Here is a 15,606-nt window from a genome sequence, read left to right on the forward strand (position 1 = left end):
TATATATATATATATATATTTACATATATCTCCCTCCTTCCCATCCCCTACGTTGCAGCATCAAAGTAAAATTATAAAAATCGCTCTAGGCTTCAACTTCATCTATGTTGAACATTTGATCAAGATCAGTCGGGCCTTTCATATATATCCCCCTTACATTCTCCTCCCCTACATTCTACAATCAAAATGAAACAAACTGTAAAAAACTTTCCAGGACCGAACCTCATGCATGTTGAAAATTTGATTGAGATCGGTTCAAGAGTTATTAAGTAACAAACTTCCTAACTTTTATATTTGTTCATATTGATTTTTATACATTTCCCCCTCCTCTCCTACGTTGCTCCGTCAACGTGAACATTCCAGGCTTTAACCTCACCTATGTTAAAAAAAATGATCGAGATAGGTCATTTGGTTCAAGGGTTATTAAGTTGCATTTATTATTTTATAACTCCCACTTCTCCCGTCCCCTAAGTTTTACCGTGAAAGTGAAATGGTGAACACACTCCCAGGCCCAAACCTTATCTATGTTGAAAATTTGATCGAGATTGGTCGGGTGGTTCAAGAGATTAGTAGTCACAAAAATAGTCACTTTCAATTTTATAATATAGATTTATTGTAGTATATTATATCACTCAATCCTCGATGGGCCGTATACCTGAGGAGGCTAAAAGTTATATTAATAAACAATTATTCAACGTAGAAGCATCCGTCCATGAAATCAAACTTGCGACCACATGTACTAAATTTTCGTCAATGTCATGAAAATATTATTTCGATTTTAATTTTATGAGGATACGTTAAAAATTTCCAACGGATGCTTGAGTCTCGGAGCCAAGGCCATACGTATGGTGTACGGTATTACCGATGTTCAATACTCATTTGTTTTTAGTTTTGAAAGAACACCACTAATATGCTTTGAAATGAAATGAAGTATTTAGTTTAACGTCCAACGTTATGCACCAAGGCTAAGGGAGACGGTGCTGATGAGAAATGACTGAAACGGTGAAATGAAGAAAGTAGGAGGAAACGGGAAAAGGCCGAGAAAATCCACGCACACAGTGTTTGTCTACCGAGAAAGCTCACATGATGCAAGATGACACCTGTGTAGTTTGAAAAAGAGCAATATCTACAGAAAACGCGAATAACCAATTTAGAAAACGACGTACTGTAGCTATATGTTACAGGGGCAGATCGACTCACACGGATTGCATATACTACTGGGAACACATTCACTCCAGCGGTATTTTTACTGAAGCCAAGAACTTCAAGTGAAATATGTAATGACTTTTCCCATTTTTTACATTCTATAAAATAATTCAAATAGAGCCGGTACTTGTGCAAGACTCTTGCGCAAGAGTCTTGGTCTTGGTCTTGGTCTTGCAGGTGTGGTCTTGGTCTTGGTCTTGTTCTTGCACCCCTTGGTCTTGGTCTTGGTCTTGCATCAAGATTCCTGGTCTTGGTCTTGGTCTTGGTCTTGGTCTTGCATGCAAGACTCTTGCAAAAACTGCAAGACCAAGACTCTTGCGCTCATCACTAATACAGATTCAACCAGATTTGAGTGAAGACCTACCATTTCCATATTGAGTCTGTGTGTCTGTATGTATGTACGTTCATAGAATATTTCGTCAACGATAAATCATATAAAAAATTACATATACACATGGGGTCCTGCACAACTTTCTATTTGGTTCAATATTAGTGAAGTGCCTGACATTTAACATGCAATATCTTGCAAATGGTACAAGCTACGATAAAACTCACTACACCAATGAATTTCCGAGAAAATTGTACATGAATTTGATGAATCACTTGCGTCTATTCCCATTTGAAAAACCGAAAGTTAAATCCAAGATGGTGATCGAGTTGAGTAACGTGTGTCAGAGAAGCACTATACTTAATTCAATTTGTTTTGCATATAATATGCCTACATCGGCGTCCAGTTATATATAAAGAAACTAAAAGCAATTTTATGTCCGAGCGTTATAATAGTGTATGAATGAATTCCGAATATATGAAGGCCCATAAATATACAAATTACCAGTATAGGCCTCTAAAATTAGTGATTGGCCCGTTGAGAACTTTGCATTTGTATCAATTTTACACGAACCCCGATGGGACAGTTCGATAATGTACTTTGTGAGATACAAGGTAAGTGCATTCACGCTGCATACATTTATCAAGCTGTAGAAGACCCCTAATGGCCATCGCCTTGTCTTTCTGTTTGAAGTATAGATTGCACATTTAATATCAAGCAGGTCCACCAAGCATTTGATTTCATTGTAAAACATTATTGCTTTAGGTTTCTTAATTTCCCTATTGATGTCTGCAGTGTGATACATAGAGGAAATCAGTGCGACTGCCTTATTCTTTTTTGGTATAAAAGAGACAAGCGTGTTCTCTCCATTGCATTGAATGCATGGTAACTTGAGTCTCCAGATCATTTACTGTTTACTAGAAATTATTTAGGAATCACCAACTTATCCTTACATAGAGTCCCAAGAAAAGGCAATCCTTGCTTCGAAAGCTCCTCTGACGTTTCAATTGATGAACCTACACAGACGAACTAAACTTAGAGTAGGCTTCGTAGATTATCATGCTCCTCAGTTGTTAGTCCTGTACGATTCTCCACCTGTATATAAAGGTAACCAAGAAAGTTCTGTCGTTTTTTCACCCAACACTTTCGAACATCGATATGTCACCTAAGACATACCTCGAAGATCAAAAATAGTTCCCATCAGCATCGACGACCTTCTGCCAACGTTCTGGAAGGCCATGGATTCCATCGTGGTAGAACTTGGTGAGCCGTGAAGGAAGAAAGTATCGAATGTAATTTGCACCTCTACTAGGGAGTTGAACTGGCGTCCCTTAAGGTGATTGTCCAAAGAATGAAACAGGTAATAATCGTACGGTCCGAGGAGTATGGCGGATGCAATAGTGTTTCCTATCCAAGCCGTAGAATGGCGTTCCGTGTCATCCTAGCTACGTGGGGCTTAGCGTTGTCCTGTAACAGGAGGACCCCTTTGTGATTTACAAGTGCCCGACTCCAGAGTTTTGATTTTTTAAAACATGGCTCTACTGCTGACAGTATACTGTTGCATTGATGCTCTGAACAACTGGTAACAGTTCCCTATGCACGATGCCGCGAGCGGTCCAACAAACACACAGGAAGACCTTCTTCTGGTGCAGTACTGGTTTCGGCTGTTTTGGAACCGGGTCACGGGATCTTAACCAATGATGACAGCGCAGTGGAGCTTCGTACAGCACCCATTTCTCATCACATGTTAACACCCTGTCCAGAAATGGCCCTTTCCTCAGACGAGACAGCAAAGAAACACAGGTGCCTGCTCGTGTTGCCTTCTGGCTCGCAGTCAAATCATGTGAGACCCATCGATCCAACTTGTAGTGCTTCCCAAGTTGATGGAGGTGCTGCTGAATAGTTTCTCCACTCACACTGAATTGTAGTCCCAGTTACCTGTTAGCGACTGATGGAACTACGTTCAGCCAAACGACGAACACGTGGTCAGCCTTCTGCGCAGGGGTGGATCCAGGACCGACTTCTGGGGGGGGGGGGTTGTCATACTGCTACTTTTAAGGGCTCCAGACTTTGGGATGGGTTTTATTTATATATATAAAATAAGAAAGTTTCCTCTTCTGGGGAGGGCGATCGCCCTGATCGCCCCCTCTGGATCCTCCCCTGCGTTACGCGTAGCCTTATCGCTAACCAGCGTATCGGGAGCTTTCTAAACCTAATATCCTGAAAGAACTGCTTCAATTTTTCCGACATTATAGTGACTACAACGAATGAAGGCTCCGATTAAGAGAGTGAGAACAAGAAAAAAAGCAAGGAAGGCATTGATGATGAACAAATTTCGAAAAAAAAAAAAGTTCCAAAACTTCCTGTTCAACGCGTTAGAATTACTTTATGAACTAAATCTCTACGGTCCAATGTATCCATCATTATACGTGGCTTGGAAACATATTTTAAATTTTTCATACACTCAAGTGTCTTGTAGAAGAACTTTTTCCATCATGAAGACCATCAAAACCTCGATTACAATCTTTCCTTGGGCACAGCCTGTTAGAGGATTTCATTCTCTTTTACGTTGAAAGATTATTTTGACTCTGATTATGACAAATTTATTGAAGAAATTTCATCTACTTCAAACCAATTAGGTTGTTATTTAAATTACTAACTACGAAAAAAAAACAACTTAAAAAGCATAGCAATTAAGTAAACTGCAAAGTGCAGTTGTGTTAACTTGTTGCAACATAAAAGTTTACACATGTATCTACAAATATAAATATTTTTAGTCACAGAAATTTGGAAATGTTTCCAAATTTTCGAGAATTGTAGTTGTAGCAACCTTATTTAAAAATACATACTCATTTCAAATCATTCCATTCCAAATTTCAATTCATTACAAATTTCAAGTCTAGGTAAATTATGGCGTTATGGTACAAACTTCTAGATAAATTACATGTAAAGTTGCGATAGGGTGTATAGCTTTAAAAAAAAAAAAAAAAAAAAAAAAAAAAAAAAGCGGAAATATACTATTGAAGAACATGATTTTGTAATACGTACTATCATTTTGTAATCAATCACAATCTTATTTCAAATTTAGATAACTTTTCACTTGTGTAGTTAATGTTAACAAAATTTATCTATCTTTAAGCCGTTATGATTTTGTAAAAAAGTAAGTTTTAGTGTAATAATGGAATTACTTTATCACCAAATTATAATGGTCTACTGCAATATGAATGTGTAAAATCGTCAAAGCATACCAACGCCGATAAGATGTAAATATTGATGCATTCATCCTGGAAATATAGCTGTAATACATATTCTGATTTTTTTGTACCCTTTGAATTCTCAACTCGTCTTAGCTATGAAGAAAATACAACTATATGTATTGCCGCAGATAAAGTAAAAATAAATGTAAGTTTCTACTGAAAGTAACGTTATAGTTTTGCTGAAGAAACTGTAAAATATGAGATATTAGCCAGAACAGGGAGCACGATGGCTCAGTGGTAGAGCGTTCACCTCTGGTACGTGAGATTCCTGGTTTGATTGCAGCTCGCGCCTAGTGAGCTTTGTGGTGGACAAACAACGTGCTCGTGAGTTTTCTTGGGGTTCTCCCGCTTCATCCCACTTTATTCATTCCACCATCGCAATCATTTCTCATTATAACGTCTCATTCAGCCTAGCCGCCATAATCGTGGGACATAAAACTGAGGGTTTTTACCTCATTTTCATTAGCCAGAACAGGCTACTTATCAATTAAAGCAAAACAAAAGATTACCTTAATACTAAGTTTAATAGAAAGCGATTTAACGTTCTGCTGATCCTAGTTCTTAACATAAGTTTAGGAAGAAAATAGATCTTAATTGACTTTCGAAAAACACTTTCTTGCTGCAAGTAAAACTACTATCGTAAATTTTTATGGTGGACCAACCATAGGGAGAAGGCGGGTGGGTCAAGTTTCCCAGTCTGCCCCTGATAGGGAGTATACTTGTTTTCTTTTTTTTCTATCATATTATCACTGAACGTCACATAGAGTTCTCTGATCATTTTAAGAGGTTTTTCTTCGTTTAGTCTAGAGACAATATCAATAAATACAGTTAATGAAAAACAAGTTACTGGTTAAAATAATTTTTGATTTGATTTCATTTCATTTGATTTCATTTGATTTGATTTGATTTCATTTTATTTCATTTGATTTAATTTAATTTAATTTCATTCGATTCGATTTAATTTAATTTAATTTAATTTAAATTAATTTAATTTAATTTAATTTAATTTAATTTAATTTAATTTAATTTAATTTAATTTAATTTAATTTGATTTGATTTGATTTGATGTGATTTCGTTTGATTTGATTTGATTTGATTCGATTTCATTTCATTTCGTTTGGTTTGATTTGATTTGATTCGATTTCATTTCATTTCGTTTGGTTTGATTTGATTTGATTTGATTTATTATGAGATATTAGCCTGCATATGCGACTGAGAGATTCTGATGTTAAGAACTAGGTTCAGCAGTACCTTAGATCGCTTTGAGATTTAATTTAATTTAATTTAATTTGGGTTTTGGTTTTAGCGCCCCTTTTAGTAACGACGCTATGTGAGACGTAGACCTACAATTTAACATGAGATGTAAACCACATGAGCTGCCGCCAGCAATCGAACCTGGCTCTCCCACGCCAAGGACGCGTAAGCTAGCCGCTTAGCCACGAGGGAACTCTGGTTAAAATAGTAGTCATTCGTCTATTTGACTGTGTTACTGAACCGTCATATAAATACAAGGCTCATTGAAAAACTTTACTTCTAGAAGTCTCTCAATAACTTTTCTTCCATCCTTACAAAAAATAAAATAATATAATATAAAGTTTGACTTCTAGAGAAGACCATTGTTAAGTTATGTATAATAACTATGTCTATTGAAGTTTACCAGTAAATGCTGTGTATACAGTTAACAGCTTTATTTCTGTAACCACAAGAGCTCAAATGGTATAACCAGGTCCTGTTATCTTCATTGAATTGTGTTTCAATAAATTACATTCTACTTCCGATCACCACCTGCTTCGTGAACATGCCTCAGCACTTTTCTCGAACAGCACAGATAAGGGTATTATTACATCATTTCGTCTGTTTGTATCTGAAACTTGTGGTTTCTTTGACACAGAAATCTCTCCTTAAAAACCATGCTCTGGAAACGTATTCATATTTTTCTTAAATATATATTTATCGTGAAACAAACTCCTTAATGATGCTGTTAAGGATTGTACATTTGAGTACTGTTCACAAACTGATATATTAAAATAATATATGCCATCCCATCTATTACCACAAGCTTATTTCAAATTTCAAAGAAATACATACAGCCAAATGAACAACTACGATATATATATATATATATATATATATATATATATATATATATATATATATATATATATATATATATATATATATATATATATATATATATACTGAATATTAAAGATGTGGAATACCTACACCATCTTTGTTCCTATTTATTTATAAGCAGTATATTTTTGACAAAATGTATTTAAATGTCCCTTATTGCGTGTAAATTAAATTATTTGTATATAGTTTAATCTTCCTTAATCAAAACTAATTCAATTAATATTAAATGTATATATGCATAATCCAAGGTCATTTTGAAAAAGCAAGGGACATTTAACCAGAACTAAATAAGACATCAGAACAATCACAGCAATTCCAGTTCATTTCGAAGAAAACAGAAAGATAACTCCCATATACATTTATAGGCTAAAAAAACAAAAATGAGTGCGTATTATTGAGTTAAACAGTACTTAGTATTTATTCTGTGACTGAAAACTATTAATTTCTCTCCTCTGAACCTTTGGAAAACTTCCATACACCTAGGGCTACTATACATCCCATCCATACGGAATTGTTCCTCAAATCAGTTGTTAATAGAGCGTTTTTTTTTCATATTCTGTGTTTTATCTTTTACATGCCAATATATGTGTGTGTGTTCATTAACTATTATTTTTCACTATTACTGGTTTTACTTTATTCTGATATGTAGTTGGTAACTATGCTATTATTTCATAGGATTTCACAATATTATTGCATGTATATTTTGTGCATCTTTTTCTGAAATCCTATTTATAAAACAAAAACATATCAGTCTGTGAGTAACGGTAAGATACAAACTCCAAATAATTCATGACTTACGGGTTGCATAAAGATTTAGGCTAAAATAATTATATGTTCTTAATCCTTCTTATAAACGTACCTCCAACCTGACGTCAATAAAGGTCGTTAGCGTGTATACTTATGGGAACAATTAGTTCTATGTAATGTTACAAAAATCAGAAGATCGAGTAATAAAATCTTAAGAAAACCTTCAGGATATTTTTAGAACATTAAATCCATATATATATAAAAAAAACAATTCTCACTATCTTTTGCAGTTTTTACTTTGATATCTATCAAAAGAAGACGGACGGGCATAGTCGCACTATAAGATTTCCTTACTTGTGCATGACATAATGTGGAAGTCTAATCAACAGGAATATGCATCACGATTGTCGACCCTTCACTGACTGTCTTTGCTATGCTTTATGTATAAGCGATTAAAATAATCCCACAAGGCCCAAGTAAACTATTAATTGAACATTAGAAAAGGAAATTCCCCAGAGAATAATACAAGGCTTGTCAGGAAAATAAAGATACAAAGAAATTTGGACTTTAGGGCGAAAATGTGTACGTAAGTTGGCAACATTGACAGTAATCGTGATCCATACGACGAGAATTTGAAGTGATTCGTCAGCGATGCGCTGAGTCTTGTGTGAGGAGCAAGTGTTGGAAATCACAGTAGCAATGACGAATCCTACTAAGTGTGAAGTATGCAGCGTGATCAGGTTTTTGCAAACATAAGGAAATCCTTGAACATCCGCCACACAGTCCTGACCTCGCACCAATCGACTATCATCTGTTCTTGTTGACGACGACAATGTCAGGGAATAACTCACATTATTTCGGATGCTGATGCATAATTTTTACGATTCTGCGATACGACATCTTGTTACGCATTTGAACAAATGCTTGGACAATGGTGCCACTTACGATGGAGGAAAAGCCTCTATGTCAGTGCATCTAGTGTAGCTTTCTTTGCGTCCAAGACATTTCTTATTTCTCGTTTGTATCTTCCTGACAAATCTCGTATGTTTATAATGTTTAATTAGATTAATAGATTACCTTCTATCTGGGTACAAGCAGTAAGTCCAATTCTTGTCCAATACTTCTAATCCATCAGCAAAGATATAAGTACCTTCAACACATCTTCCTCTGAACCATTTGCCTCTAATCTTCGATCCACGTGGGTACATAATTGTTCCTTTACCGTGGAACATTCCATCGCACATGGAACCTTCATAGTGAACCTCTGGTAAACAAGAAATGCATTGATGTTAGCAAGTTGGTTGTAACACGTGATAATTATTTCATTATATTAAATTTTATTAAATTTACCCGGCTTTTCACTTTTCAAGATCGGTGTAGTACTTTATCGTATGAAACCAGCTTCTGCTTTCCAGTAAAGCGGGATTATCTAACAAGTAAGTACAAGAATCAACCTTCAGAAGCTTAAGAAAATTTTAAACTATTTTAACGGTTGTTCATATGCAGTACGTCAAACAAGAGAAATACACATGTGTCTAAACCAATGGTCCTCAACCTTTTTTGATTGACGACACATTTTACGTATCGCTCACAACATCGCGGCACACTTATTTAATCCTCCACTCCCTAGCCAAATTTATTGGTATAATCGCACTCCTTGCTTAGTATGTCCTCACAAAGAACATTTATTTTTTAACATCCTAAAAAGTTAAAAAGCCCAACTACAATATAATTTGCCATCAGCTGGTTTTACAACGATAATCTTCTCTATTCGTTTATAAGTTGTATGGAATGGTGACTCTATGTAGTACTCAGCATTGTAGCTACCGTTGAAAGCGTTGACTATATAGTCTGTCTCAAAATTGATTTTTAACTAATTATTAAATGTTTCGTGATTTTTAAATTCTAAAATTTCACTACACCCCGGTTGGGAACCACTGGGCTAAACAGTATCACAAATCTGTCAAAACAATTACGGGAACACAAACAAGTTTTTTCAATTATAAAATTCAGCGACGTGGTGTTCGGTCATGGGGATATGTGGCAATGACAAAACAAGATAAAAAATAAATAAATTCTGGCGAATCGAAAATCCACATATTCTCTCACTCGTTGGGTTTCTCGTGAAACGATTTAATTGATCGCATTCAGAGAGAAAATAATGACAACAAATTTCAACCTTATCCCCAGAATGGCCTTAGTGCAATTACTAATTACTGTATAACCTCAGTGCCAACCCCCTAGCCACACTGGAAAAGTTTCTCTTAAGACCAGTACCAAGTCTGTTCAGAGAAAAGATTGGTGTCTGTTCGCACTCACAACGCGTTGGCATTGTGACGTCCACTTAGTGTCGTGAGGACAACTGGGAGCTACTTGAAACCCATCTAGAAACCTATTAAATAACGGCAGGGGAGCCCGTGTGCTGATTACACATCACCCAAAAGGCATGTGTACTCAGGCACGTAGCCAGGATTTCGTAATAGGAGGAGGGGTCCTTGACTAAATATTGTGATTATCACACCAGGAGCTCGATCATTTTAAATTATTTTACTGGCAACATATATTGGTTCGTTCAGCAAGGATTTCGTTATGGGGAGGGGGGATGACATGAAATATTGTGGTTACACACCAGGGCCTCGATCTATCTAAACTACCCGTATTTTACTGGTAATATACCCATATTGGTTTGTTAGGAAATAAAATGAGGATATGTTAGCAATTATTTTAATAAACTGTGAAGAAATCTCGAGTAAAAGAATATTTAAAAAAGTATTCAAAAAGATATAGTCTTCCGAGGTCATTTGAACTCGGTACTTCTTGTCTTCTTTCTTCTTCTTTTTGTTATCTTCGATTAATGCCGTCAAGGATAGGAAGAGATCTCTTTCGGCAATAAGCACATCCTAACGCTGATTCTTCTTTTTCTTGTTTTTTTTTTTTTGTTCAATATTTCCTTATTTTTTTTTTCATTTCTAGTCTCGAAGGAGGGGGGTCAAGACCCACCCCTTGGCTACGTGCCTCGAGTACCATAAACCAGCTGGTAATTCCTGGCTTTCTATTGGTTGCTGCACTATGAGTTTAGTTTTGGTATAGTCATTCACTACTGTTTCCAACGAAACGGAAACGTCTTGTCTTGTCCCGGAAACGAGAAATGTATATTTCAAATTCGAGACGAGGCGAGAAAACTAGAAAATTCTCGTTTTGTTTTCGTGACGAGGAATTGCTCAAGTTTCGTGAGCAACTCCATTTCACTCAAGCCTTTCATCTTAAACACTGTTTTAGTATTACTTGATTCACAACATAAAAACTTTAAATTGATAAATAGATTGCACGAATACAATGATGAACATTTGTCGACATTTAATGATACACAACTTACTAAACAATTTACTCTAACAATAAATATGGTTTAAATGTTGTCATCACACCTTTCGCGCATCTCTTATAACGCAGAAGGATTCTGAAAACTTCTAGATCCAACTAAGGGGAAAATCAGGATATAAAGTTAGTTCATAAATTAATAAAACGAGACAAGATAGTTTTCGAAAGGAGATAGAGAAGAATTTTTCAAGAATCGAAACGAGACGAGAGATCGACAAAAAAAATTAAGAGAAGGAACCTTATTTCTCGTCATCTCGTCTCGTGGATAGCACTAGGCTATTACTCGCTGTCCAATTATGGGTTGCTTATCTTAGCTGTAATTCGACTCATTTACTAGGATTTCGAGAACTCATTTCAGATGAGAAGAGTCTTTGAATGAATATCAGTCCTGCGGAGAACAACACTAGCACATGAGTTTTCTCTAGGTTTCCTCCCCCATCCTCCTTCCACTAATTCTTCCATAATGATTTCTCACGTTTATAATCCCCCTACTTTCAGAATAAACAGTATAATTGTGGGAGACTGTGTTCCAAATATTTCATTTTATTTCTTTGATGTTTTCTAGCACAGTGATTCCCAACCTATGTGTCGCAACACACTGGTGTGTCGAACAGTTTCATATGGTGTTTCGCGAAATTGTAAAATTTAAAATTTATGAAATATTAAATAATTAGTTAAAATTAATTCTGAAACAGAGTGTACAGTCAACACCCTCAGCGGTAGCAACAATGCACCACAAGTTTAGCGAGGGAGTGAAGTATCAAGGGAGTGTGTCATGATGTAGTGAGAGTTATATAAAATTTGTCGTCAGTCAAAAAAAAAAAAAAAAAGGTTGGGAACCACTGCTCTAACAGCATAAACGATAGGTCCAACAGTAGGAAACGGCCATTTTTGCCGACCATTTGCCAACAAATTTAGTTTTCAATATACGTATTCCTTAGGAAAGAAATAAAATGCGGTTGAGGATGCGAGGTCAAAACTGACGGCAAAATGACGGCAAACATACACTTTAAACTACGTTAGGCCAACATACATTTTAAACTACGTTAGGGCAACATACATTTTAAACTACGTTAGGAGAACATACACTTTAAACTACGTTGGACCAACACACTTTAAACTACGTTAGGTTACTATACACTTTAATCTACATTAGGTCAATATACACTATAAACTAAGTTAGGCCAACACACTTTAAACTACGTTAGACTAATATACACTTTAAACTACGATAGGCCAACATGCTTTTTAAAGTATGTTAGACCAACATGCACTTTAAACTACTTTAAACTAACATACACTTTAAACTACGTCAGGCTAACATACACTTTAAACTACTTTAAGCTAACATACACTTTAAACTTTGTCAGGTTAACATACAGTTTAAACTACGTTAGGCCAATGAATTGCCAATTATGCCGACCTAGCTTACGTAGAATCTACCAAATATGTTGTTAGGATTAGGACACTGATGGAGATTTACTCAATCCTTTTGTGTTGCACAAAGAAAACGTTTAATTGTATCAATCCTGGACTTAATACTATTTTCTTTGAATAAGGACACGTGAGTACAGAATTAACCGAAGGAGTAGGCCTACATTTAATTGGGATCGAACAGTACATTCATTGAAAATATGAATAATGAACTACCTTTAAACAATGGAAGGTGGTTGGGAAAGTTCGCTAACAGCAAATTTGTCCTTTTTGGTTACATTGAGATGCCACACCGAAATCAAGAGCAACTAACGCGGGTGACCTAGTCATTCAATATTTCATGTACTTCACAATCACATACACACACACCTTCAAAACAAAACGACAAAGCTATGCAACAATCGAACGCGAAGAATACTTTTTCGTGTTATTCTATCGTTGTTCTTCTCAGGTAATAAATACCCTTTGGGTTCCTTTTCTTCCATTACACGCGAAGCATTGTTTTCAGTGTTGACAGGTAGTACGATGTAGTTAATCACCACGCTTATAGACAATAAGAAAAATATATGGTTACACAAGAACGCCTGCGGACATCTCAAAATTGTAGTATTTTAAAATTAATGCAAAATTAATAACTTTTTAAAATTTCGCAAGACATGCTTAGTATTGAAACATGAAGTTGAATAAAATATATGAAGAGAGAGAGAGAGAGAGAGAGAGAGAGAGAAAAGAAGTAATAAGAAATAAATTATTGTTCTTAATATTGTCACAAAGGAATCTAAGTAATAAGGTCAAATTTAGAACTGTATAAAAGGTTTTTCTTTTTCTTGTTGAACTGAGCTTGCATTTTCATAAGAATGTCATCTGTGAAAGGCGAGGAATTATTAATTTTTCTTTGTGTGTCTAGGTGTATGCTCTCTACCACTCACCATTGCTTTGATAGGCAAGTGATGTACACATTTTTATTTTCCCTCCTTTTATCTTCGTAAAAATAACTTGCTTCCCACTCCCCTTTCTTGTATAATTTCACTGCTTTTGTTCCGCACGTTTTGTACTTGCTATTTTTATTATTTTCTTGTGTTCAGCAGTCCTTTCACTTTCAGATAAATGCAGTAAGAAGGGAAAAACGATAAAAAGACATTAAATTACATAGTTTGTGATCTTAAAATCACCTAAAACTCCTGTGAGTAAAAAGGCACAGAATGAATGATTTTACATAATTTTCTCTTTTGCTTTTCAGTATTTTGCACATTTTGATTTTTCTGTTGTTTATTTATCCAACACAAATTACATTCACTTGTGGGGTCGCGTTGGCTCAGTATTAGAGCGTTCATTTTTAGTGCACGAGGTCCTTAGTTCGATCCCAGCTTAGCCCAAATGAGCTTTATGGTGAACAAACATCGTGTGCCTGGGTTTTCTCGGGATTCTCGCGTTTCCTCCCACTTTCTTCATTCCACCATTTCATTCATTTCTCGTCATTACCGTCTCCTTTAGCCGACACGGCATAAGCGTGGGACATAAAACTCAAAGATTTCATTCCATTTTACATCCACTTGCAGAGATGAAGAATTGCAAGTTATCGCTTCTTAATCGGAAAGTCCTGGGAAGACTTACTTAATTTGTTAAGTCTCTTCGGGCAAACACCGAGATTGTAAATTTATATACATAGGTAAGACCCGGTGAACATCCCTCCTGTCTCCAATATTTAATATCACTATTACTTTGTTCCATTCTTTCACATAGATTTAGCAGCTTTCTACTGGCTGCTAGAGTTACCTAAAAAGACAAGAATTGCGCCTGTCTCGTCTCGGAAAGGTGTCATAAAAATAATGTCCCGCCTCGGAAAGCATATTTGTTTCTATGGGAACAGCTCATATCTTGACACGAAAAATAATCCAGTCAACCCTAGCTGTTAGATTACTTTGCCATAAAAACAAGCTCTACAATATAAATTAATACGTATATTTTTTGTGTGTAATAGTAGTAATTTATTGTTCATGAACCAATAATTGAAATCCTGTTTATAATACAAAAAGATCTCAGTCTGTGAATAATGTTAATATGCACACTTCAAAACCATTTAAGTGTTGTGGATTGCATAAACACCTAGGCGAAAATATTTAGACATCCTTAATCGTTATCATAAACGCAAGATGCCTCAGTCTGTCAGTCACACTAATTTCTAATAGTTCACAATCATGCTAGTAGTTGCCACCATCTCTGCTCCCTCCTATAAAATTTCTAACATTTACCACAACGAGTGAATGGATGATTTGTGTCCATGTCTTTTGTCAGAAGTGAGGAGGCATCTTGAACGAGACCTACAGTTTGATGCTTGTCCACCGCGAATAATAAAAGGAAATCACAAACAAGTTTCAAAAAAATAAAAACTTAAGAGTCATAATTTGACAACGAAAGCTGATGTTAAGGTCATTTGAAAATAACATTACATAACTAAATTACTGGAAATTAATTAATATATATTGACATCACTTTTTAAAAGCGGAAAAAGATGAAAGATCGGAACAATGGTTTAAAAAGAAAATAGTTAGTGAGCCATTTCTTATGCATGATACTAAATGAACTATAATATTCAAGATTTATAAAGAGAGCGACAAGTTAGAAATTTAGAAATCTATTCTGTAAATGTTACAAATATCCCATACAGCCTTCGAGCACAGATCCGCAACTAAGGAGGCCTACACCGAATCCCTCCCCAAGAAAACAATACACGTATTATATTCATTTTAAATTTGTTTTAATCCCTTTCAGAAAATATGAAATACAGAAATGAATACAATAAATAGCTAGAAACAAGTGAAAAGAAACTACACATCTTTTCAGCGAATTTTTTTTACACCAATTGCTTGGTAACTTCTCAATGACATTATAAATAAAATTTAGCGCAATCCATCAAAGACTTTCGACACAATGCGGGAACAGTGTCTTGTCGCAACGGAGTGTCTACGAGTGGATTGAAAAATTAAAAAAATGGTCGCACAAGTGTTACGCACGAGGAAGGAGCCGGACGACCATCTACGGTCACAAAAGTTGACAAGTGCACGTGACATTATTCCGTTTAGATGGGTTGCCACGTTAGAAGAACTTTTGTAGCTGTCA

The 15,606-nt window shown here is 35.6% G+C and overlaps 1 protein-coding gene across 1 annotated transcript in view; it reads right to left on the minus strand.

Annotated features, from left to right (window-relative positions):
* The window catches only part of LOC145688434 (uncharacterized), a 104,862-nt gene that overhangs the window by 15,117 nt on the left and 74,139 nt on the right, over positions 1-15,606 (minus strand). Inside the window, exon 2 of the mRNA XM_081762666.1 lies at positions 8,752-8,938. Within this exon, the coding sequence (XP_081618792.1) occupies positions 8,752-8,938 (187 nt within the window). The remainder of the gene's footprint in view (positions 1-8,751; positions 8,939-15,606) is intronic.

Source organism: Thermobia domestica, chromosome 1 (assembly GCF_964235325.1).
Source record: "Thermobia domestica chromosome 1, izTheDome1.hap1.1, whole genome shotgun sequence".
NCBI classification, from domain to species: Eukaryota; Metazoa; Arthropoda; class Insecta; order Zygentoma; family Lepismatidae; genus Thermobia; species Thermobia domestica.